The sequence below is a fragment of the Elephantulus edwardii genome, unplaced genomic scaffold, assembly GCF_000299155.1.
Source record: "Elephantulus edwardii isolate Elephantulus edwardi_28Jun2011 unplaced genomic scaffold, EleEdw1.0 scaffold00077, whole genome shotgun sequence".
Lineage (NCBI taxonomy): Eukaryota > Metazoa > Chordata > Mammalia > Macroscelidea > Macroscelididae > Elephantulus > Elephantulus edwardii.
Genome location: NW_006399827.1, coordinates 9,071,743 through 9,095,721, shown reverse-complemented (window position 1 = coordinate 9,095,721; position 23,979 = coordinate 9,071,743). Strand labels below are relative to the sequence as shown.

Here is a 23,979-nt window from a genome sequence, read left to right as displayed (position 1 = left end):
CCCTGCACAGATGGTCGGGAAGAAAAGGACTCAGTCCCAGGGGCTGGATCCTGTCCCCACCCAGGGTGACCCTGCAACTGAAGCCCCTAGACCTAGCAAGGCAGTGGCCCTCGGAGAGAGGGGCTCACCTGAACTCCCCACGGGAATGAGGGGAGTCAGCATGCACTCGTTTATCTGTCCACCCTTCCGGGCAGGTGGGAGGAGAGGGACAGGCCAGTCAGAGCCTAATTTATTGGCAGCTGTGACTTGGGCCCCAGCTGCAGGCTCCCTCTCAAACATTCCCTAACAAGGACACGTGCCTATCTCCCAGACTGCGGCTGTGATCGTTGGGATGGAGCTGGCCTCAGCCCCCACCCATCCTAGTAGCCCATGGAACGGACCCACCTGGCCCACCAGTTCTGGAGCCCACCAAGACTTTGATGAGGACCCAGGTTAATGAGGGTGTGCTGACAAACCCTCCCACGTTTTGGCCCTGCCCCACTGGGGTGACGAATCATGAGTTCCTCACTGCGTAGGCAGTGCTGGTGGCCTGTCCTTGTTCTCTGCCAGCTCCAGGTTTGCCCCACCCCCCAAAGAGGGCCCAGGTGCCTCTGAAGGTCCAGCAGAACAACTCCTGGCTTGGGGGATGGGTTGAAGGCCAGTCCTTGAACAGGCCCCAGGAAAGAACTATTGGATCTCATCTAATCCATTGTGGCCCAGAGGACAAAGAAGGAAAGAGAAGAGAGGGTCTTTAATCCTCCTGGAGTCCTTACAAAGATCCCACATGTCCCCATGCTGCTTCCTCTGCTCTCCTGCCAAGGAGTTTGGCTGGGAGTCTACCCTGAGTGCGACCTGTTGCAGCGCCTGCTGGCCTCCTGGGGGAGCAGCACAGAGCGCTCACAGCTTGCAACCACCACAGCAAAATGGGGAGGAATAACTGTGCCTGCTCCTGCAGAGAGGCTCAGTCCTGCCTCTGAGCCCTGAGACCCTCGCCCCTCTTGGGGGCCTCTGAAGGCAGCCAGGCAGGCAAGCATTCCAGCTTCCCTTCAGCCCCCAGCACCACCGGGGCCGGAGGGTAGAGGGCCAGCCTGACCCAGGCGCCTCAGCTCCCAGAGTGCTGCAGACTCTCTAGGCCTGCCTGCCTGCCTTTATCTGCCACCTCTCCCAGGAACTCTGTCCCAAACAAGTCCTTGAAACAATTTATTACTGGCCCTTTTTCCTGGGGTCTCCCTTTGCTGGGGGTCCAGATCCAGACAGGGTGGGAGAGGATGTGTGCCCCCTTAAGCATGGAGCCAGGTCATCCCAAGCTTGGTGCCCAGGTCCAGCTTCCCTGGTGAGGCTGTGCCTGCCAAGTGGTGCCTGGGTGCCAGCAGCTGCCCCCACTGCCTCTAGCTCCTCTTGGCCTCCTGCTCTCTGCGCCGGAGCTTCTCGCGCTGCCTCGCTGCTTTCTCCTGAGCTTTGCGCTCCTTCTCGGCAGCCGCTGCCAGCTCCTTCAGCTTCCGCTTCACTAGTGCCCGGTCATGCGCGTTGCTGAGCCCCAGGCTCTAGGGGAGGAAGCCTGGGGTGAGGGAAGGCATCCCAGAACCATCTGAGGTCCCAGCCCTCCTCTCGGGAGCTCGGTAAGCCCTTCCTGAGTGTAACTACCTCCTCCCTGACTAGGATTCTGATGGGCCACAACTTGGGATGGGAGACGAGAGGTGAAAAGTACCAGCCCAATCCCTGGTTCCCATCTTTGCAGGATTTCAGCCTTGGGATGACCCTGCCTGAGACCCTGATGCCTGAAGGTGGAGAGTGACTTGTCCAAGGTCACATGCGGTCAGTGGATGAGGTATACCACCACTGCCAGCATCTTTCCAGGCTGACAATCCAAGAGAGTTGACATGGACACTATGGCATTCATCTGGGGTCAAGGGTCAGATGATAGTCTTAAAGGGCAGCCCAGGTGGTCAAATCAAAGTGGACTTGTGTTCCAGACCAGACCAGGCACCCATGCTGGGGTACAAGGATTAGGCTGATATCCTTGCCTAGAGGTCAGAGGTCAGTGTAGCGGGCTTAGAGGGGGAGGTGAAGGTCACGTGTCAGGATGAGAAGAGCCTCAGACTCAGGCTGGGTTCATGGCCTTACCCCAGACCCACCTTCAGTTTGCTCCCATCCAGCTGCAGAAGCTGTGGCCCATCCACCTGACGGGCCGCAAACTCGGCGGCATACTGCTCGAGGTTGAGGCTGTGCAGCCACTGGCCCACCTGCTGACTGGTCCAGTGATGGACAGTGGGGAGGGGTTCATCCAGGAACTAGACAGAGACCAAGAAGAACGAGGAGCACAGGCTTGACCTGTGGCCTGCGTGGAATCAGAGGTCGGGGGTTGGTGACTGTGGGGCCAGCTTTGCTTACCTCATCTGAAGACTGGGACAGCGTGTGATAGGGGTAGGAGCACTTGGCCTCTTGCCGGGGGCCGCTCGACGTCTTAGGGCTGCTGCTGGGTGGGGTGGAGTCATCACTCAGGGTGGATTCCTGAACAGGAAAGGGGTGCTCATGGTGAGGAGAAAATTCACTCCTGTGTCCTCAATGCACTACCCCCATCCAGCTGGAACGTCCTGGACTGGACACCAGTCTTGCTCAGCCTCCCATGTGCACAAGCCCAGGGCTGGGCCAGTACACAGGACATGGTGCCTTTGAGGGAGCAGACAGCTGTCAGGGGCATGTGGGAATGCAACTGGTGGGCAGAATTGATGGAAAGAATGGAAGATGTCTCCAGTTAGGTATTGCTTCCTACAGGCAGCCTACAGTGCTTTCAGCAGGCAGTCATTATCCCTGCTATTGCCTCTGTGAGATCCTTAGAAGCAAGGATGGTGAGACTTTGTCTTGCATGCTTTGGACATATTATCAGAAGCTAGTCTCTAGAGTAGTCACTAGAGAAAAACAACATTCTTGGAAGAGTAAAGGGTTAAAGCGAGGAAGACCCTCCACAGACCGACTGACACAGTGGCTTCCGCAGCAGCGATGGCACAGGACCAGGTGGGGTTTCGTTCTGCTACATGCAGTTCTGTGAGCCAGAAGAGACTTGCTGGTGCCTGATAAACCACTGAGGGCTTAGGCTGTGTCTTGTTCACTGAGGCAGCTCCGGTCCAGCAAGGGAGGGAAAAAGGCCAGGATGGAGGAGGGCATGCAGAGAGAGAAGTCAGTCCACCTGAATTCCAAGCATTCTGGTTTCTCTTGCCCGCACAGCACGTAAGGAATCGACCACAGCAGGAACCCTGGCTCAGAGGTCGTAGGTGCCGTTGTGGCTGCCTGAACTCATTGCAGCCGTCAAGCACCGGCTGCTCCACGGCCTGTCCTGCACCATCCTCGCGATCTCAGGCCCCTTGTGAGTCACTGCTGTCAGTCCATCTTGTTGGGGTCGGTCTCTGACTTCTCCACGTTCCCGAGCACTGGTCCCTCCTGACGACAAACCCAAAGCATGTGAGATGAAGGTTTACCATCTTTGCCTCTAAGGAGCACTGTGGTGTGCTTCTTGCAAGACAGACAGATTGATTCTTTTTGGCAGACAAATTCAGTACTCTTCAACATCACAGCTCAAAGGCATCAATTCTTTGGAGTAAAAAAAAAAATTCTTTGGAGTCCTCATTGACTGCCCAACTTTCAGATGCAAAGCAAGTGACTGAAAAGACCACGGCTGCGGTGCTGTCAAGTTCGCTGTGACTCACAGTGACCCTGCGTACAGCACTGCCTGTGTGTGTGAGGTCCTCAACAGCAGTGCTGTGCTTGAGGCCACTGCTGCCGCCACATGTCGGTCCTTGGCACCGAAGGTCAGCCTCTTTCTCACTAACCTTCTACCGTGTATACTGTCTTCATAAGGGGATTAGCGCTTCTATGCCCCAAGTATGCCAGACAAAGTCTCAGCACCCTGCTTCTGTCTTCCCAGCCTGTTTCTAAGGAGCCTTCTCTTCAACTCAGCTTTGCTGGGTGTTTGGGCAGTCCGTGGTATATTCAATATACACCAGTGCCTTCATCCAAAAGCATCAATTCTTCGGTCTTCCTGATTCACTGTCCACTTTTCACCTGTATACGAGGTGACTGAAAACACCCTGATTTGGACTGGATCGCATGCACCTTCATCCTGGAAAATGGCCATCTTGCTCTTCAGCATTTTAAAGAAACAGAAATCCTTGACAGCAGCTTTGCCTTAGGTAATACAACATCTGATTTCCTGACTGCTCTTTGTGTGAGCCCCTGGGCAGGTCTCATCTCTGTGAACCTTCATTTCCATATCTGGATAATGGGTACAAACATGCTTGCTCTGCCTAGTTCACCAGGCTCTGGTGACCGTGAAGAAACACTTGTGTTTGGGGCTCGGTGACAGAATTCATAGTGAGTCACATTTATAACCCACAGGCTGCATGTCCCGGGCTGTGTGACTGACTCCACCAGTGGCTTTGGGAGGAAGATGACTAGTCAGTCCCCTCTAGTTGAGATCTTTAGCCTCAGAATCCCAAAGGAAGATAACTGAGTTAGAATCAACTTCAGAGGAGATGAAAAAGAGCTTTATGAACATGAGCAGACACTCTCTGTTGCTTCAGTTAGTTGGACTCACTTCTCCTACAAATCTGTGAGGTTCTGAAGCCTAGATGGGGTCATACTCACCCCCATGCCTTACCCACTCACACGCAAATTGGCCCAGTTCCTGACACAGTGACACGTGTTAAATGGATAAGGCACTGAATAAATCAGGAGTGAATGACGGAGAATATGAATGAGTAAGTGACTGAATGAACTCAGGATGATTGAAATAGTGGATCACTAACTGGCTCAATGAGTGCACAAATGGACTCAGGAATGCCTCAATCCCAGCCTGCGACACAGTGAAGGATGGTCTCATGTCACCTGTGTCTGGAGCCAAGCTGGAGCCAGACTGGGGACAAGAAGGCCATGGACTTACCTGAGAAGCTGACTTCTTAGGGCTGAAACCCTCATGTTTGGGGGAGCACGTGGGGGAAGTAGTGCTGCCAGAGGACGCTGAGCCCTTGCCACTGTCTGTGAACCAGGAGAAGGGCAGGAATGGGGAGCCCCCAGATCTGCCAGACCCCTCCACTGATTCCCTGTGGAGAGAGCACCCAGTGTGGGTACAGGCACAGAGAGGAAGGCCAGGGCCTCCAGGCTGGCATCATGGGTGGGCACTGTGGGTTCTTCCTACCTGCTGCCCATGGACAAGCGATTGCTGCCCTTCTCCTTCCGACTCTTGCCAGTGGATGCTCGGCGTAGGGTGACCCTGTGGGAAGGTCAGTGGAAATGGGGCAGTGCTACCTGCTAGACTCCCCTTACCCTGACAGCATCAAGCCCTGGCTTCCGGCCCCTTCACTCACCCCAGGTCCAAGAATTTTCGGCGGGTCTTCTTGTCCAGGCCAATGGTGGGGCTGGCAGGTTCAGGTGGGCTGGCATCCCGGCTGTCATCTTTAGGGGAAAAAAGGCGAGAAAACAGTCGGTGTGTGTGCTGGCTTGTTTCCTCCTCAGCTGCCAGTGTGGTGTGGAAGCAATTCCTAGACTCAAGTAACCTGGTTCTGATGCCCTTTACTGCTGGTGCCTGACCTGAGACAAGTCACTTCCCCTTTCTCAGCTACCTTCATCTCAGATACGGAAGTAACACCTATTTCATGGGGTCTACAAGATCATCAAGGAGCTCTGGTGGCATAATGCTTACGTGGCTGCTAACTGAAAATTCAATGGCTCAAACTGCCCAGCTGCTTTGCGGAAGACAGACATGGCAGTCTGCTCCTATAATGATTATAGCCTTGGAAAGTGTAGAAGCCATTTTCAAAGCGTGAAGCACTACAAAAAGGTGAATACAGCTACTATTCTATTGTTCATTTTATCCTGGGCATCTTCTAACCAGCTCTCCAATCCTGGTACAAATATTACTTCTTCCAAGAAGCCCCCAACTAGGTCAGACACTTAATCAAGTTCTCCTACCTCCATGTACTACTACAAATTTTTTTAACCGTCTTAAGCCAAACTTTTTCTTTCCCAAGTTGTGCCATAAATTTCTACTGAGTACCGATGGTCACTTGCCACACTCACACCAGACTGCCTGTGTAGCCAGCAGAGTCTGGCCATCAGCAGACCAGGCCAGAGAGGTGCACTGGGGTGGTTCAGCTTTGCTGCTGCTGCTGCTAACTTCTTACTTCAGTTCATCTACAGTGATCTTGCCCTCCAAGTCCCAGTTCTTGATACTGGGGCCTGTGTCAGCACAGAGCCAGCAGTGGTTAGGGCGGAAGCACAGGGCATTGCCGATGTCACCACCATCTAGAGTACAGAGATGCTTGCCTTCGTTGAGGTCCCATAGCATGGCCTGGCAGTCCTTGCCTCCAGAAGCACAGAGGGATCCATCTGAAGAAACAGTCACAGTGTTCAGGTAGCCTGTGTGGCCAGTGTCATTGGTTTTCAGCTTGCACTTTGCCAGGTCCCACACCTTGACCACCTTGTCCCAGACACAAGAGACAATGATGGGGTTGCTGCTGTTGGGTGAGAAGCAGACACAGACACCCACTCCGAGGGACTCTCATTCTGGACAGTGTACTTGCAGACATCCAGAGAATTCAACAGCTTGACGGTTTTATCTCTGGATCCTGAGACAATCTGCCGGTTGTCAGAGGAGGCCACACAGCACATCTTTTGTATGCCCTACAAATCAGCGCGTGGTAGTACCTGCTGTGAGATCCTGAAGGCGTGGAACCAGAAAGGGTAAAATGGCCATCAGAGGAGATGACCACATCACTAACAAGGTGGGGGTGACCACGCAGAGCACGCTGAGGAATGCCATAGTTGGTTTCATCTCTGTCAGCTTCCACATGATGACGGTCTTATCTCAAGAGGTGGACAGCATCATGTCTGGGAACTGCAGTGTGGTGGCAATTTGAGTCACCCAGCCGTTGTGGCCCTTGAGGGTGCCACAAAGGGTCATCTGTTCAGTTATGTCTAGGGCAGGTGCGAGGGTTGCCGCAGCGACGAGGATAGCAGTGGCTAACTCAGAGACACCAAGGGCACAGCCACTGCCACCACGGCTCCACTAAGAAAAACACCATGTACTTCTCAATATCATTAGCATCACATGCAAGTAAAATCCTGCTGAAGATTGTTTAAAATGACTGGAACAGTACATCAGCAAGGAAATGCCAGAAATTAAAGCTGCATTCAGAAGCAGTCATGGCACATGCTGATGTCAGATGCATCTTGGCTGAAAGCAGAGAATTCCAGAAAGATGTTTACTTCTGTTTTATTAATTATGCAAAGGCATCTGACTGTGTAGATCATAGCAAATTATGGATACCATTGAGAAAACAGGAATTCCAGAACCAAGAAATAGTTGTTTGAACAGAACAAGGAAGCACTGCATGGTCTAAAATCAGCACTTGTCTCCATACCTATTAAATCTGTATACTGAGAAAATAATTTGAGAAGCTGAACTACATGAAGAAGAATGTGGCATCAGGATTGGAGGAAGACTCAACAACCTTCATTATGCAGATAACACAACCTTGTCTGCAGAAAGTGAAGAGGACTTAAAGCACTAACTGAAAAAGATCAATATGGGTTTCATCTCAACATCAAGAAAACAGAAATCCTCACGAGACCAGTAGGAAACATCATAATAGATGGAGAAAAACTGAAGTTGTAATTTTTCTTTAAACCATATTCATCACCCATGGCAGCGGCAGTCAAGAAATGAAAATATGTACTAGAGAAGTCTGCTGCTAAGGACTTCTCTAAAGTGCTGAAGAGCAAGGATGTGAGAAAACGATGCAAGGTTAAGGCATTTCTAGTCTAAACCATGGGAATTCCAGTTGCTTGCTATGCATCTGAAAGCTGGGCCGTGAGTAAAGAAACTGAAGAATCAATGCCTTCAACTGAGGTACCATTGAAGAGTACTGAATATAGCCTGGACTGCCGAAATAAACCCGTCTTGAAGGAAGTCCTTAGTGGTAGGGAGGGCAAAACTTTGTTTCATATACTGGGCCATGTTTTGAGGAGGGACCAGTTATGGAAAAAGACATCATGGTAGGAAAGGTGGGAGGTCAAGAAAGAGAATGACTTTCAACAAGATGGACTGACACAGTGACTGTAACAGTGAGCTGAGGATGGCAGAGATGGAGAACACAGCACAGGATAGGGGAAGATCTGCTGTTCGTAGGTCACTCTGAGCCACAGTCCTCAGCCTACAACCACCACCGTGCACTCAGTGTTTATAATAATGCAATTAATGAGAGAATTACTAGATTGTTGCCTCCCTAACAATGTTTTTGCTGTTAACTGACCTCAGTGGATTCATGGTGACCCCTGAGATGCAGAGAAGTGTTTTCAAGTAGTATTTTCAAGGTCATGAGTTTTAGAAGCGGATTCTCAGGCATGTCCTCTAGGTGAGTTTGAACTGCCAACCTTTGGTTAGTAGTCCAGCACTTAACTGAGCTACCCTGGTTCTCCTCCTAACTTAAAATTTTATTATTTAGCTCCTAAATTACTGACCCTATCAAGACAAGGTCCACATCCTTTTGCTACTTTTATGTCCCAGAGCCCAACAATGTCTGACACTTAACGAGCACTCAGTAAATATCTGCTGAAAGACTGAAGGGTGGTCTTTACTCTCCTGCTTCCCACCCAAGACACCTGGGCCTGCACTGGGCCCTCTCAGCGCTTCATTCCCCTCGGGGACCTGTAGGGGATGCTGCTGTCCTCCCTGAACCCACCCAGCACTTAGCTGGCCCTAGGGGACCTACAGGGGACACTGCTGTCCTCCCTGGACCCACCCAGCACTTTGCTGGCCCTAGGGGGCCTACAGGGGACGCTACTGTCCTCCCTGGACCCTCCCAGCGCTTCTCTCCCCTTGGGGACCTGCAGGGGACGCTGCTGGCCTGCGGGGGCCGCTGTCTCCCGCTGCTCACCTTCGCTGTGTGGCTCTGCGCGCGGGTGGCGGCGCACGAAGCTGGGTGAGCTGTCCGAGGAAGGCGCCGAGCGAGGCGGCGAGCAGGAGGCGGCCAGGCCCTCGTGCGAGGCGGCGTTGTGCAGTGGCCGGTAACGTGTGAGCGGTGAAGGTGGCGGCTCGTCCTCGTCCAGGCTGCGCCGCAGGCCCGGAGGCTCCAGGCAGAACGAACCGCTGCCGGGGGACCCTGGGCCCGAGTGCAAGGGCGAGCGCAGCCGGTGCAGGGGGCTCCCGCAGCCATCGGTCACCTGGAGGAGGGTGTAGCCACTGAGTGTCCATTCTCCCCATTTCCTGGAGGGTGTAGGAGCCAGCTTCACCCCTTAAATCACACGGGAGGCCCCAGAGCGGGAACCTGGACTCCTGGGGCCATGAGGGGTGGGAAATGGGCACACAGGCTGGGGTTGAGTCCAGCCTCAGACATTATTGAGCAAACCTCTCAGGGCCTCAGTCTCCTTATCTGTAAGATGAGGATAATGCCTTCATTAAGAGGATGACATGAGAGGGAAATAAATGACTGCTAATAGTGTATTAGCGATATTATGCTACAAGTCTGGGGGACGTGGTTTCCCTGGAGGAGAGGGTTACTGGGCTTATTCAGGAGCAAAAAGGCTGGGTGGGTATTTGTGTGTTGGGGTGGATTGCCCCAACCTTGCCTCCAGGCCCGTCGGAGCCTTCACCATCCTCAGCAGAGCTGGCGCTGTCCCGAAGCCTCGAGCGGGAAGGCCGGTGTCTCCGGCCCTTGGCCAGCAGCTGGGCCCGGGCCTTGTGTAAACTGCTGTCCAGCCTGACGGTCTCTGGCACGGCCAAGTCCAAGTCTGCAAACCAGGGTGAGAAGATAGAGTCCAGCGACCTGAAGAAGGCAGTCCCAGAAGCCCACTTGAGGTCTCCTGCACCCAAACCCCTAACAGGGAACAAGTGTTCTGAGAACCAGTGCTATCCTGGGCCTAGGGAGGACAGACAAATGAAAATCAAGGTCCCTCACAGACATACAGCACCGTGTGGCAAACCCTCACGAAGGCACAGTGCAGAGGGACACAGGATGACTCTGTTTGAATGGGTCGGGAAAGGTGGGTCTTCAGGTCTAGGTGACAGTTGATAAGATATGAGGTAGAGAGCCCAGTGTGTGCAATTAGGCACATTTCACAGCTGGGGAACCTGAGGCTCAGAGAGGTTAAGTCTCTTGGTCAAAGGCAAGTTTGCAGTGGAGACCAAGATTTTGAGCCAGAGAAGTATGGCTCCAAGGAGCTAAAGTGATGTTATGGTTAAATGCTTGCCTGTTACCCAGCATGGAGGTATTTCAACCTTCCACTGCTCCACAGAAAATACTCCATGAAGACTGCCATCTTGGAGACTCTTTGAGGTAGTTCTACTCTGTCCTGCAGGGTTGCTGTGAACTGGGATCGACTGGATAGCAATGGGATTGGGTTTTGTTTGGGGTATTTTGTTTATTTGGCATTTCTTAAGACTTGCTCCAGGGACTGGCTTTCCCCTCTGTGGGCTGAGTTGCCTGTCTATCCAGAGCCCTGCTATGGGCACTGGCTTCCGGTGTCATGCTTAGGGTCAAGGTCACAACCAGAGACAGTGCTACGGAGCACATAGAGGACTCAAAGTTGAACTGGGGCAGAGGAATCCCACACAAACCAGGGAGTGCTCGTCAGGGAAGCAGTTGCTACAGGTGCTGATGGAACCTACAGTCCCCAAAAGCCTATCCCCTCAAGCCTGACCTCGTGGGCTTGGGCTACATCCTGGGTGGGAGGACAGAGGAAGAAGAGGCAAAGCCCCCTGGATCACCTGGAGAAACCCTTAAGCTCATGGCTCACTTTCCCTTCACTCACTCAGGGATGAAGTCCCACCTCATGGAGCCCCAACGATTGATTCTTTGGTCTCTAGACAGAAAACTAGTTTCCAGTTTGCAGGGTGGGCCACTTTCTTCCTCACCTCCCCCCAGAAGTCTCGAGGATCCCCCTCATCCTGTCATTCATTCACTCTGCCTTGCCTGCCCCTTTCTCTTGTCTGTAGACAACCCCCAAACAACCCCTAGCTTTTTTCCTGGCCTAACCAGTAATTTTTTTTAAAAGACTGCCGTCAAGTTGATTCCTATGCATGGTTACCTCACGGGTTTCAGGGTAGAATTATGCTCCACAGAGGAGAGCAGACTGCCAGCCCTTTGTTCCATGGAAACTCAGGATCAACTGGAACGTCCAACCTATTTGTTAACAACTGAGTGGCTGTTTATACCATCCACCTGCCTATTTCTAATCCTGACCTCCAAATCGAGGCTTGGCAGCACCAGCCACGGAGTTCTTACATCAAAGGTTCCCCGCACCTCAGATTTAACCATCAAAATGAGCACATCACCTGGCTTCAAACCTACATCTCTAATCCCTGGCTAAGTGAAAGGCCTCTTCATCCACCCAAGCACCTAAGTTTGGTAGCTCCACACCACCCTTTCCCCTCAGCCCCAGATTAGTTGGTAAATTATGTGTCCAGCTGCCCCCTCAGCATCTCCTCTTACATGTCCAGCCTGAGTCTTCAACTTACAGTCAAAGCTGAATTCCTGACCTCCATTCCCCAGCTGCCCCTCCCATCTCAGAGACAGCAGCTCCAATCCCTGGAGCCACCCTCGTCTCCTCGCTTTCCCTCTTACAAACCAATCCATCCACCATTCCTGTTAGCTCTACCTTTGAAATATATCTAGACATACTGAAATATTTATGGCCAAGTGAAATGTTTTGGATTAGGTTCAAAAACAATCCAGGGCAGAAGGGTGGCGTGTGGAAGAGGGGCTGCAACAAAACTGGCCATGAGTTGATAATTGTTAGGATTGGGTAATGGGTACATCGGGCCACTTAACAATTAAACACTGTTCCTGTTACTGTGAAGACAATATACAGCATACAAGCATGCATCATGGAGACAAAGAGGAATGGATGGAGGGGAGAGGGAGAACTCAGCCCCCCCCCCAGGTCACCCTCATCTCTTGTCTTGATTACGACACACAGCCTCCTAGCTGGCCTGCCCTCCTCTCCCCTTTCCCCGTTTGCAGTCTATTTTCAACACAGCAGGCAGACTTGATCCTGATAAAACATGTCAGATCATGTCACTTCTCTGCTTAAAACCCTCCGGTGACTTTCATTTCACGCAGAGTACGAGCCGGAGGTCTCTGAGTGGCCTTCCAGACCCACTCAGTCTGCATGCACCTTAAAACCAGGGATGGGGGAAAATCACACTAAAAAAAAATCCCAAACCTCAAACACACTTCCATCAAGTCGGAACCAACTCAGAGCTGAGCTCCCCAGCCAGTGGGTTTTCAGAGGCTGTAAATCACACTGGAGATTACTCATCTTTCTCCCAATGAGCCACTGCTGGATTCGAACCACTAGAGAGGGCACTGTCTTTGCGTTAGCACGGCAAGTCCCTATAGATTATGCCACCAGAGCAGTCTCCTTAACTTGGGATTTTGCACTTCTCTCCCTTTCTTCTTCTGCTCCTGCCACCCAGGTTCTGGATCCTTCCTCATATATGCCAGGCCTGCTCCCACCTGGAGGCCTTTACATTTCTTCTTTTACAAGGTTCGTGCTACATACAAATTTCTGTAACACTTGCCTTCTTCAAGTCTTTAATGTCGCTTCTCATTGCAGGCTTCCTCGACCCCCTATTTATAATTGCTCCATATCTACACACATTCTGTAACCCCCACCCACCCACCCCCTATGACAGCATTCTTTGCAACATTCTTCAACTTCTGGCATCCTATTTATTTTACTTACTGAGTTTACTCTGTCCACTTATTAACATGTCAAGTCCTTGAGGACAGATTTCCCCATTTTACTCACTTCTCTAACAGACGCATAGAATGGTGTATGACACAGTAGGTACTGTGGGGCAGCTGATAGATTTTAACTCTGGTTACCTAGTGGTAAGAAACTGCGCTGCAATCCCAAAGGCATGTGGTTTGAATCCACCAGCTGTTACGTGGGAAAAGGATGGGCAATCTCCTCCTTTTTTATTTACTGCCTTGAAAACCCACTGGAGAATCTGCTATGAGTTGGTTGTGACTCAACGGCACACAACCACCATCTCTGGGATGACAGCGCAACTCCTTACCACTGAGCCACCACAGTGCCCAAGCAGGGACTTAGGACATTAATGAAAGAATGACTTTCTGCTGATTGGCCTTCCTCACATTACAGATCCTGGCCTCTCCTCTCCCTCCCCCACCACTGCCCCAAGCCTTCATCAGCCGCCCTCAGCTCCATCTGACGATCCTAAAATATGGCCTCAGACTCTAATCTGGCCCTTTTGTTCCCTCTGCCTCTGCCACATGGCTAAGCAACTTTCTCAAGCACATTTCTAACTATGTCCCTTATCTCCTGCCTCTGAAGCCCTTGGGAGATGGATGGAGAGAAAAAAAAAACACCTCAACAACAAAAAGTCTGAGTCTCTCAGCCTGTCTGTCTGTTGCTCAAGGCGGCCAAGTTAGCCTGTGTTGTCCAGTGGTGAAGAGCGTTACGTTTTGGAGCCAGAAGGCTAGAGCTGGCTCCGGGTCTACTAAGTCACCCTGGGCAAATCATTTATGTTAAGATATCTGTAAAAACAGGGTCATCACAGCCACATCTTTCTTACAGAGTTGATAAATGAGCAGTAAGTAAACTAACCCACATCAAGTGCTTCACTGTGATGCCTGCAGCTTCGTAAACGCTCACCGAGCACTAGCTATTGATGGTGTTAGTGGCAGCAGTAACAAGTTGTGTATTCTGGTACCTACAGAATGGCCTCCAACTCTTCTTTCCCACCTCCATCCCACTGCTCTTCTCGCCCTCTGCCCAGGCACTCCTCACTCCTTGTCTGGCTAATCTGCTCTTAACATGTTACCTCCTCCTTCCCATCTTCAGCCCCCAGCACCATCTAAGGTTACGGATGACCGTCTCCCATGCGAATCTGCCCACTACTGAAAATGACACCCCCTGCTCTCCACCACGAATCCTGGCAGCCTGGTGCTGTGCCCTCCCAGAGGACAGATGCTCGGTCAGGGTTAGGTGAGCTGCATGAGAGCCATACTCCCACACCAGGCAGACTTTGGCAGAAATGGGTTTGCTGGTGCTGAGGCCCCACTTACAAACCCAAGTCCACATTCCATCCCATTCCACATTCTATTTTCAGCAGAGCGTTGTCCAACATCTTAGAGCTTCCTTGTTCATATATGTGAGTTTTAGTATCTGTCTCCCTACCAGTTGATGTATTATCGTTCAAGTTCCCTGAGGGCAGAAAACTCTGCCTGGCTGGTTCACTGCTGCTTCCTTATGTCCTAGGACAGTGTCGAGGATATATTAGGAATTCAATAAATATTTGTTGAGTGGATGAAAGAGATCGGGTATGATGGGGGCTGATTTAGTACTTTAGAGAGCTGAGCTGAGAAACTGCACGGAGCTGAGATCGTAGGAAGAACAAGACAAGAGGTTTCAAGTAGAGACATGACGTAGGCTTAGGCTAGACCCTGAGGAGCATCAGAGGGCCACTGCCATCTGCAAGGAGAGAGGAACACGGGGCTGGAGGGTAGAGACAGGATTCTGTTGCTATCCCCCACGGGGAGCAGGTGGAGGCTTGGAGGAAGGGAAAAGTTCTGTTAAAATGACTGCTATCGGGGAGCTCTGGTGGCCTAGAGGCAAGAAGCTGCACTGCAATCCCAGAGGCGCACGGTTCGAATCTACCAGATGCTCTGCCGGGGAAGGAGAGACAATCTCCTCCTGTACCAGTCAGATCTGATTTGGCGGTACACGCACACACAAAAATAATAATTTTAAAAAATGACTGGTATCTTGGACTCCCAGATTTGACAGTATTCCTCCCCTCTCTTGGCTGCCTCGTGACCCAACCCGTCTGATGTTTCTAGGCCTTAAGGCTGAGCTGGGAGAGGGAGTCCTCTGTCCCTTGCCCTCTGGCACAGATTCTCAAGGCACAGTCATGAAACAGCAAGGTTTGAGGGTGGAGCCACAGGATGATAAAAGCTAATATTTACTGAGTGTCCACTGTGCCCAGGCACTGTTCTAAGTGCTTTACAATTATTAACTCATTTAAGCCTTCCTCCAACCCAGTGAGCAAGTCACTCCAGGCATCCTGAAGGCAGCCAAACAACAAAGAGGAGGGCCAGGGTTAAAAGCTGGCAGGCTGGCTCTAGAACTAGATTTGTAACCAGCCATATGCTACTCTCTCAGGCAGAGACGGGTTAGGTCGAGTCAATCCAACTTCCTCTTTTATGGAGAAATGGAGGCTCAGGTAAGGTTTGGCTAAGGGCACAGAGCAAAAGGAGTTAAGGACAGGATCACGTCCTCTCCTCCTCACTCCTTGGCAAGGGCTCTGGATGCTCTCCCTGGGACTTGCCAGCATCCTCAGGCCCACAGCTAGTACCCAGCCAACCTAGACCAGAGAGGGGGCTTTTTGTTCTGCCCTGTGGGCTCCATCAGGACCTCAGTCATCTGACATGGGAGCGTCTGGAGAGCAAAGAGGCTTTTAAGAGGACCACAGATTTTGAGGCAGGGTGAGACATCTAGTCTCTCTGCTCCATCCTGACCTGCTTCTACTATCTCATCCCAGTATGCACACCAGCATTCTCTCTCTTTTCTCCCCCAGGGAGAAGGCCAGTCCTGGGCAGTGGGATGTCATGAATATTTCATAGTCTCAAATCAGGAAGCAGGCAAGGCAGGGCCCAGCTACCTCAGCAAATCTGTTGCTGCTCTTGGGGTCTGGGTGGGGAAAACAGAGGCAGAAGAGTCTGGAGAGGGGAGCTCATGCCAGTCAGGATAAGGGTTAGGCTGGGTGTGGGTAGAGACAGAGCGGCTCCAAGGCTCAGGCCCAGCAGGCTGGAGTCGTGGGGAGTTTCAAAAACAAATCTTCCACTCCAGAGACCCTAGGGAGGCTGCAGGAGGAAGCAACCTTCTCCAGAAGGCAGGAGGCAATAGTTCCTGGCATTGCCTGAGTGAGTATGAGAGAGAGAGGGGAGTACGGGGAGGGGACGAGGAAGGCAGGGAGAGGTGTTCCCAGCACAGGAGTCCCCTTGAGGCAGTACACACAGATGAGAGGCTATGAAGGCCATAGCGTCAAAGATTCAAGCTTCTTCTGTGGTATATTCGCACAATGGAATACTATGCTGCATTTAAAAACAAGGAACTCATGCAATATTATTCAAAATGGTTTACTCTGGAGAACATTATGCTGAGTGAAATATCCCAGTCACAAAAGGACAAATATTACATGATGCCACTGTTGTAGAATGGGACTGTCCTTGGGGCTGGGGAGAGACTGAGTAAGATGGGTTCAATAATGTATACTGCACTGAAACAGAGGAGGGAGAGAACTGTTTAAAAGAGAGATATAACTGGGTATTTCTGTCATCACAGGAGACTAGAGCGAGGGCTACATGGTGGAGGGGACCTGGGGGAGGGTTTGTAAAACAATAAAAGAATCTTTTCTTTTACTTTTCCATAATTTTTGGACTCATGTACTTATAACTTGTTAGTCAAATTTGTGTCTTCTAGGTTGCAACACCCCCATGATACATCTTCAAGGATATGAACATGTACAGCCAAGCACAATCAATAAGAGTGCATCTAAATTCCAAAATCAATCTCCATAATAGTCTATGTGTTTCCTACTGCCAAAGGGGCCCTTTAGAGTAGTGAGAGAAGATCTTCACCCTGAAACCCACAGCGTCCCTTTTCAGCAGGAAGTAGCTAAGAGAATACGCCATCCCCTTTTCCTTATGACTCAGGGTGAAGTCTCTCTCAGGGAGGAGTGATAGGGAATGGCAAAGGACACACTGACAAAGAAGATTAATCAGAACTGGCTTTGACAAGCACTGTGGCATTTGGACAAGAACAAACTGGGAGGAGGGTAGAGAGAACAGTGCAACAATGAATGAGTGGAAGCCCCAAATCTCTGTAAGTGTTTATGAAAATTAATAAAATATAATTATAGGAAAAAAAGAAATTAAAAATAAACAACCTAAATTTAAAAAAAAACAAAGATTCAAGCTTCTTTTCCTGCCTCCATGCTTTTCCTCTCCTTCCATGCTCCTCTGCTCACTGTCTCCTCCATATGAATCCATCCTGGAAATAGCCTTTCCACCCCACAGTCTGCTGGGAACGCTGCCCTGAGGGAGGGGTCTCTTTCTCCAAGGCTCACAACAGCTAAACTGCAGGGGGTGAATGATGGTGTGGGCTGGTGTGTGCCTGTGCCCATGTGAACCTGACACACAGGCACGTGTATGGTGTGGGGGAGGGGGCAGGGGAAGGCCTGGCCACTGAGACAATGTACATGTGTCATGCATTTGATTTTGGTACATGTACAAGCAGCATGCAGTGATGTCCCATACATTTACGTGACAAGGACGTAATGTGGATCATCTGTGCCAGGTGCACAGATCTGTAACGCAGCAACTGGAAGCAGGAGGCAAGCCGACTTGAATTCTAGTACTAGCTCTATCCTAATTTATCATGTGATCTTTAAAGCATACACGACAGCATTCTGTGCCTAGATTCTTCTATAAAATGGGCAACTTCTGGGCATTACAGAAAGCAACAGTAGAATGCATATGAAATCTAGGTGTTTACCTGCCATGAGACACATATAGAATAAAGGGGGGGGACCCTTACCATCTCTGCTGTTGTACTTGACAAGTCTACTAGGATAACTCAAAAATTCATTGCCATTGAGTCGAGACCTGCCTATAGCTGGCCCTCCAGTGGGTTTCTGAGGATGTAAACACATGGGAGGAGAATGCCTATCTTTCTCTGGAGGAGCTGCTAGTGGATTCAAACTACCAGAGAAACTTTTGAGTTAGCAGGGAAACTCCCTACAGACTAAGCCACCAAAGTTCACTATTAGTAGGATATTGTTATGTTCTGTCGAGGTGGAAGCGACCCATAGCTGACCATCCAGTGGGTTTTCAGAGGCATTTAATCACACGGGAGGAGAATGCCCATCCCTCTCCCGCATTACCAGGATAGTAGTGACAAAATAAAACAGACCGTAAAGCTACAATACATGGACATATTCAGGCCTTCAAGGCCCCTCCCCAATGCTGGGTGGTCTTGGAAGAAATAAGTACTCTACAACTGTGTCTAATGACTAGAGAGAGTTTCATAGAACTTACCAAAAACCTCATCCACGGGTTCTCGAAGCTTTGAAGAAGCCATGACTCAAGAGAGCTGAAAAGGATAAGAAAGGAGAGAGAGAACGGAGTCTGAGTAAGAGGGTCAGATTGGTTAAGACAGGGGAATTGCTTGCCCATCAACAAATGAATGGATAGAGAAGCTCTGGTATATTCACACAATGGAGTACTATGCAGCACTGAAAACCAAGGAACTCATAAAAAAAATCACAAAATGGGTGACCCTGGAGGACATTATGCTGAGTGAAATATCTCAGTCACAAAAGGACAAATACTGCATAATGCCACTGTTATAAAACAGGACTGACATGGGGGTTGGGGGGAAACTAAGGAAAGAGGGGATAAATAATGAAACATTGAAACAGATGAGGGAAATAATTGTTTAAAAGGAATATATGATTAGGTATTGTTTGCATGACAACAGTCCAGAATAAGAGGTGTATAGCAAAGTGAACTAGGGTTTGGGGAGAGGGAGGAAAATATGCAACAATGAAAGAATCTTTTTAAAGAGAAAAGGAACTGAGGGCTTAGGGAGGGAAATGTGCAACAATGAATGGAAACCCAAGTTTTCTGTAAACTTTGATTAAAGCATTAATAAACAATTTTAAAAAATCAATTCAATTTTTTTAAGACAGGGGAACTGCAAATGGCAATTTGCTCATAGTCATCTAGCCCCTCACCTTCCCTAGAATTATTCCTCAAATGGGGTGGGGGGCGGTATGTGTCATGGCCTAGCTGGGGGTTGGGGCAGGAGGCAGAAGCAGATGGGCAGAGGCAGATGTAAATCCGGGAAATAGACATGCATTGAGTCCTGCAGTCTTGGATCCAGTGAATGCACTGTGTTCCTTCACACAGGCTACTGAGTTTCGCCCCTTCACTATGCTGAGTCTTTCCATCATTGTCACTGTTAGGTGCCATCGACTCAGAACTAGCCAGTTCCGCACCATCCTTACAGTCCTTGCTATGTGAATCCATCTTAAAGGTCTCCTTTTTTTTTTTTGCTAACACTCTAGTTTACAAAGTATGATGTCCTTCAAAGCCTGGTGCCTCCTGATAACATGTCTGAAGTGCCTAAGACCAATGATCACCATTCTTGCTTCTAAGGAACATTCTAGCCCTACACATTTTTTTCCCTCTCTCTACACATTCTGAGACAAGTTTGTTCTCCTGGCAGTCCATGCTATATTTAGTACTGTCTGTCAATATCATAATGTAAAGGCATCAGTTCCTCAGTCTTCCTTATTTGTTAGCTAGCATTCTCCCATGTATTAAACTACACTCAAACTCACTGCCCTTGAGTCAATTCCAACTGATAGTGACCTTCTCTGGGGGGTCTAAGGCTACAAAACTTAATGTGAGGAGACTGTCCATCTTTTTCCCATTGAGCTACAGTGGGTTCTGCCTCATAAAATGCTCAGCCTTTTGATTATCAGCATAACACACACAAAACACAGACTATGCCACAATTCATATTGTTGATTATGTGCCGACTTATAGCTGTCCCTCTAGTGGGTTTATAGAGGCTGTAAATCACACAGGAGGGGACTGTCCATCTTTCTTTCAAGAAGCAGAGGCAGATTCTAATACATGCCTTTGGATATGCCCACTAGGCCACCAGAGCTTCTTTTTTTCCCCCCAGAGCTTCTTGATAGCCAAGGTATACTGCTGTTGTTCTATACCATCAAGTTTGACTCATAGCTGACTCCCCAATGAGTTTTCAGATGCAGCAAATTGCATAAGAATGTGTATCATTATTCTTTGGAGAAGCTGTTGAATTCAAACTTGTACCTTTGGGTTGGCAACACAAATCCTGACCCATTAGGCCACCACAGATCCCTCATGTATATTAGTGATTCTTAAAATTTTTTTAATCATCATGAATTGTACATCAACTCTAAGAGAAAACCTGGAAATCATTAAATTCAGTCCTCTTGTTTTACAATGGAAAACAGACCCCCCCCCAAAAAATGGGGAGAATAGCTCAAGATTAAGCTAATGGCAAAATTAAGATGAGAACGCACATTTTTCCATCCATTTCCCTACATATTGGTCCATGCATCTATGTGTCCGTCTGTCCGTCCATCCGTCCATCCATCCATCCACCCATTCACTCCCATTCATCCGTCTATCCATCCATGTACTCATCCATTCACTCAATCATCTTCTCCATCAATCTACTCTATCATCAGTCCTGTCCCCTCCCCCCATCACCAGTGTCCTCACCATCCTTGCCTCTCTGAACATGAGCTGTTCAAGAAGCTGGCACCAGCAGCAGGCCCACTTTTCCAAACAAACTCACAGTTCTCATTGTTTTTGACAGATTCACAGATGGATGAATCCTCAGAAAGGTATGAGGAGTACTCAACAGCAGAACACTAGACAGACAAATCTCTATGATGCATTAAATACATTCTAGGGGCATCAAGTATGTTCTGGGTAAAAGTATGGATAGGTTAGGAGTCTTGGGGTTTTGTGGGAAGTAAGAAGGGAGGGAAAGTAGGAAAGCAGGACACATGTAGCTAAGCAATGTGGGCAGATGTACGATTCCTACCAGATGTATGATTCCAGCAGCCCTTGAACTAAGGCTTGGGTGTCAGGAAGGCAGAAAAATGTTAGATGAGAGAGTGCGGAAGCTCAGGGCCACAGATGGTTGGAGCATTAGGCTCGACTATGCATTTGAGAGGTGTGGAAAATCTGGACTACATGCCTGCTGGAGACTTATCCAGTAGAGAGAGTGATGGCAGGGAGGCTACAGGGGACTCCCCTTTTCTGTTATTACATAGGCATCATTTCACTGTGAGCTGGCCAGGCTTGGGACTTTTAGTAACCATGCCTTAGAGATAAGCTAACATACAGGGGAGAAGAGGCTGAACTCAACATGGGCTTTCCATCACCTGCCCTGCAACCCGATCCCAGGTGATGATCTGTAGTGTTTGGGGTACTCTCAAGGAAAAAGAGGTTGATCAGTGGTAGAGGGAGAGGAGTGGTCCCTATTGGCTACAGCTGGGATAAGCATTAAAACATCTCTATCTGTTGTTATGTGCTGTCGTGTCACTTGTGACTCATAGCGACCCTATATACAACAGCTCTGAAACCTGCTCTATCCTGTGCCAACCTTAGTGTCTCTAACATACCTCCCCCATTACCCTCATCACTGAATCAATCTGTCTCATCAACAGTCTTCCTCTCCAATCTGTCTCATCAACAGTCTTCCTCTCCTGTTCTGTCTCTCTACCCTCCCAAGCATGATATCCCTCTCCAAGGCCTGGTCAGTCCCTCCTTGCAACATGACCAAAGTACCTCTACCTAGGCTCCATAAATGTATGGAGTGAAGCTGAAAGCAAAAGAGGAAATGTGGCAATGCGAATGTGGGGGACACGGACCAACCCATCGGAATCACTTCTGTCATTCTTGGGACCTTGGGGGGAAGGGAGCTGGGGATTACTGTCAAAGAAGTTCCAGAACATCCTCTCAGTCCCTAGGAACCAGATGGATGGGAGGCTGCCCTAAAAAAGAAACCAAATTCCCTCATTCAATCAAAAAGCTTGACCAGCATAGGGCCCAGCTACCACCTTCTCCAGAAAGTGGTCTTAGAAAGCCTTTTCTCCTCTCAGTTGTCTATAAAGCACACAACCAGACCCACTGCCATGGAATTGATTCTAACTCATGGCAACCATCCATCAGGTTTCAGAGGCAGTAGATCCTTGCAGGAGGAGACTACCTGCTTATTGTTCTTGCCCAGAGGGGCTTGAGGATTTGAACCGCTGACCTTTTGGTTAGCAGCCAAACATGCAATGTACTAAATGCCACATAATTTCCCCAACTACTGGAAAATGGGAAATTTTTTTATACTTCACTGAGCCCCTCTATCTCACATCCAAGGCAGTTCACTGGGGAGAGCAATTATCCATGTATTTCCTATCAGACTAGGGACTGTCTAAGCAAGATAGGAAGTGCCTTCCCATCAGAATGAGGCTTCTCTGAGGTCAGAGGCTGTGTTTCCTCTTAGACTGTCCTTTAATGGTGATTTCTGGCCTTTATTCAAGGCCTCTGTCTAGGTAGATTTCCTCTTATGGATGGATGCCTCTTTGAGGTTGAAGTAGACTGAGGCTTCCAACTCAACATGCTCTCCCAGTCATCCTGATTCAGCACAAACTTGCTTTTTCTTCTCTTTGACAGCTAACCTCCGGGGGTGCCTGTACTGAAGAGACACCTCTACACCTGTATGAAGGGGAATGCTGGGGGGAGGAAGCTGAGGGAAAAGCAAGCTTTCCAGGGGATCACCAGACCCCTCCCATTTCCAAATCCCCCACTTTCAAAACTGAGCCTTGGGAATTTATTTATCAACACCCTCCCCCAACACACACACACACACACACACACACACACACACACACACACACACACACAGGTGAAAGCCACTAGAAGAGAAATAAACCTGCTGTTCCATCTCGACCCAGTCTAGGCTCTGGGGCTATCAGGCCACTTGCTCCCCAAAAGCTTCTAATTACCAAAGCGCTCTATTAATATGACTTCTGACCTTTCTCGGAGATAAAAAAAGGCAGGTGAACCCCAAGTTTCCTGGGACCAAGGGGATAAAAGAAAGGTCGATAAAGCCAGAACCAGCCTTGAGGAAGAAGTGGAGAGAGTGGAGACTCACGGCAGCTTCCAGGGCTGCTGAGGATGTACGCGAGATTAGGGTGGGCAGGGAAAGCTGTGGAGGGAATGGAGGGGACCCCCGCTCTGAATGAGCCCCAACGGTAGGGTAGGAAGGAGCGGGGAGTATCCAGTGCAGGAGGGGAACGCCCCACAGAGGAGCAGGTTAAGGAGACGGGGCCCCAAAGGGAAGAAAGAGACCTAAAGAGAAGTATAACTGGGGGTGGGAAAAAAACGGGGAAAGGGAGAGGAAGCCCAGGTGGCGGGCGGCCGATCTGCAGCACGAGAAGGCAGTGCCCCCTCCCCACGAGGCCCCAGCTCGGGGCACCCGGTGCGTCTCCACGCCACCTCGGGGCGCTTTTGATGGGGGGACTTGCACCTCCTCTGCTCCCACGATCGCTACCCCCTGGGTGGCCACTTTCTCAACCCATCAACCCAACTCCCCGCCGCGCAGGAAGGAGTTAAGCCCTCTCCCCTCCCCCACGCCAGTTTTTATTAATTTCTCCAGGCGGCGGGCGGGCGAGAGGGGATTAGGGGAGCAAATCCTATCTCCGCCCCATCCCTCGCCCGCCAGCACCCCAGTCCCGTGCGACCCCCCTCGGGATAGGGGAAGAAAGATTCTTGCCGCTTTGCCCCATCCATCCCACTCCGAGCCCTCCCGCGAGCCCCCGGCCCGGCGTTCCCGCCCACCCCCGAGGCGCGGGGGTCCCGGCCCCCTCACCTCCAGCATCGGGCATCTTCATCGGCCGCTGCCTCGGGAGCCCCTCGGGCCCATGGTGCTCGCGGCGGCGGGGAGCCAAGCGGGAGAGGGGCGGGGGCCTTCACCCCGGCCGCGGGGGGCTGCGGGCGGGCTCGCTCGGCTCCATGCCGGGTGGGGGTGGGGGTCGGCGGGCAGGGTCCCGGGCTCGAGCGTGGGGAGAGAGGAGGAGGCTTGCGGGAAGCAGGCGGCGGGGCGGGGCTGGGTTGGGAGCCCTGCCGGGAGGCTGCTCGGCGTGTGCGTGTGAGTGTGTGCGCGTGTGTGCGCGCGTGTGTGTCGGTGTGTCCGTGTGTGAGCGGGAGAGCGCGCGCGCCAGCACCAGCGCCCCGCCCCCGCCCGCGGGACCCCGCCCCCCAGGCCGAGCCGCGCGCTGCCGCGTCAGCGGGGGTCCGCCGGGGTCCCCCGGGAAGGGGCGGTGCGGGGGGCGCGTGGCGGGGGGCCGGGGAGACA

At 50.7% G+C, this 23,979-nt stretch overlaps 1 protein-coding gene and 1 pseudogene across 1 annotated transcript; both read right to left on the bottom strand.

Annotated features, from left to right (window-relative positions):
• Window positions 1-1,197: 1,197 nt before the first annotated feature.
• Window positions 1,198-23,774, bottom strand: SAMD14 (sterile alpha motif domain containing 14). Its single transcript, XM_006889303.1, has 10 exons — window positions 23,494-23,774; window positions 18,099-18,153; window positions 9,596-9,762; window positions 8,910-9,195; window positions 5,340-5,427; window positions 5,171-5,245; window positions 4,916-5,075; window positions 2,371-2,490; window positions 2,115-2,270; window positions 1,198-1,523 (listed from the first exon to the last, which is right to left on the bottom strand). Exons 2-10 carry the CDS (start codon window positions 18,139-18,141, stop codon window positions 1,368-1,370), a joined length of 1,251 nt encoding a protein of 416 aa, XP_006889365.1. The 5' UTR covers window positions 18,142-18,153; window positions 23,494-23,774; the 3' UTR covers window positions 1,198-1,367.
• Window positions 6,018-6,997, bottom strand: LOC102864317 (annotated as a pseudogene).
• Window positions 23,775-23,979: the final 205 nt, after the last annotated feature.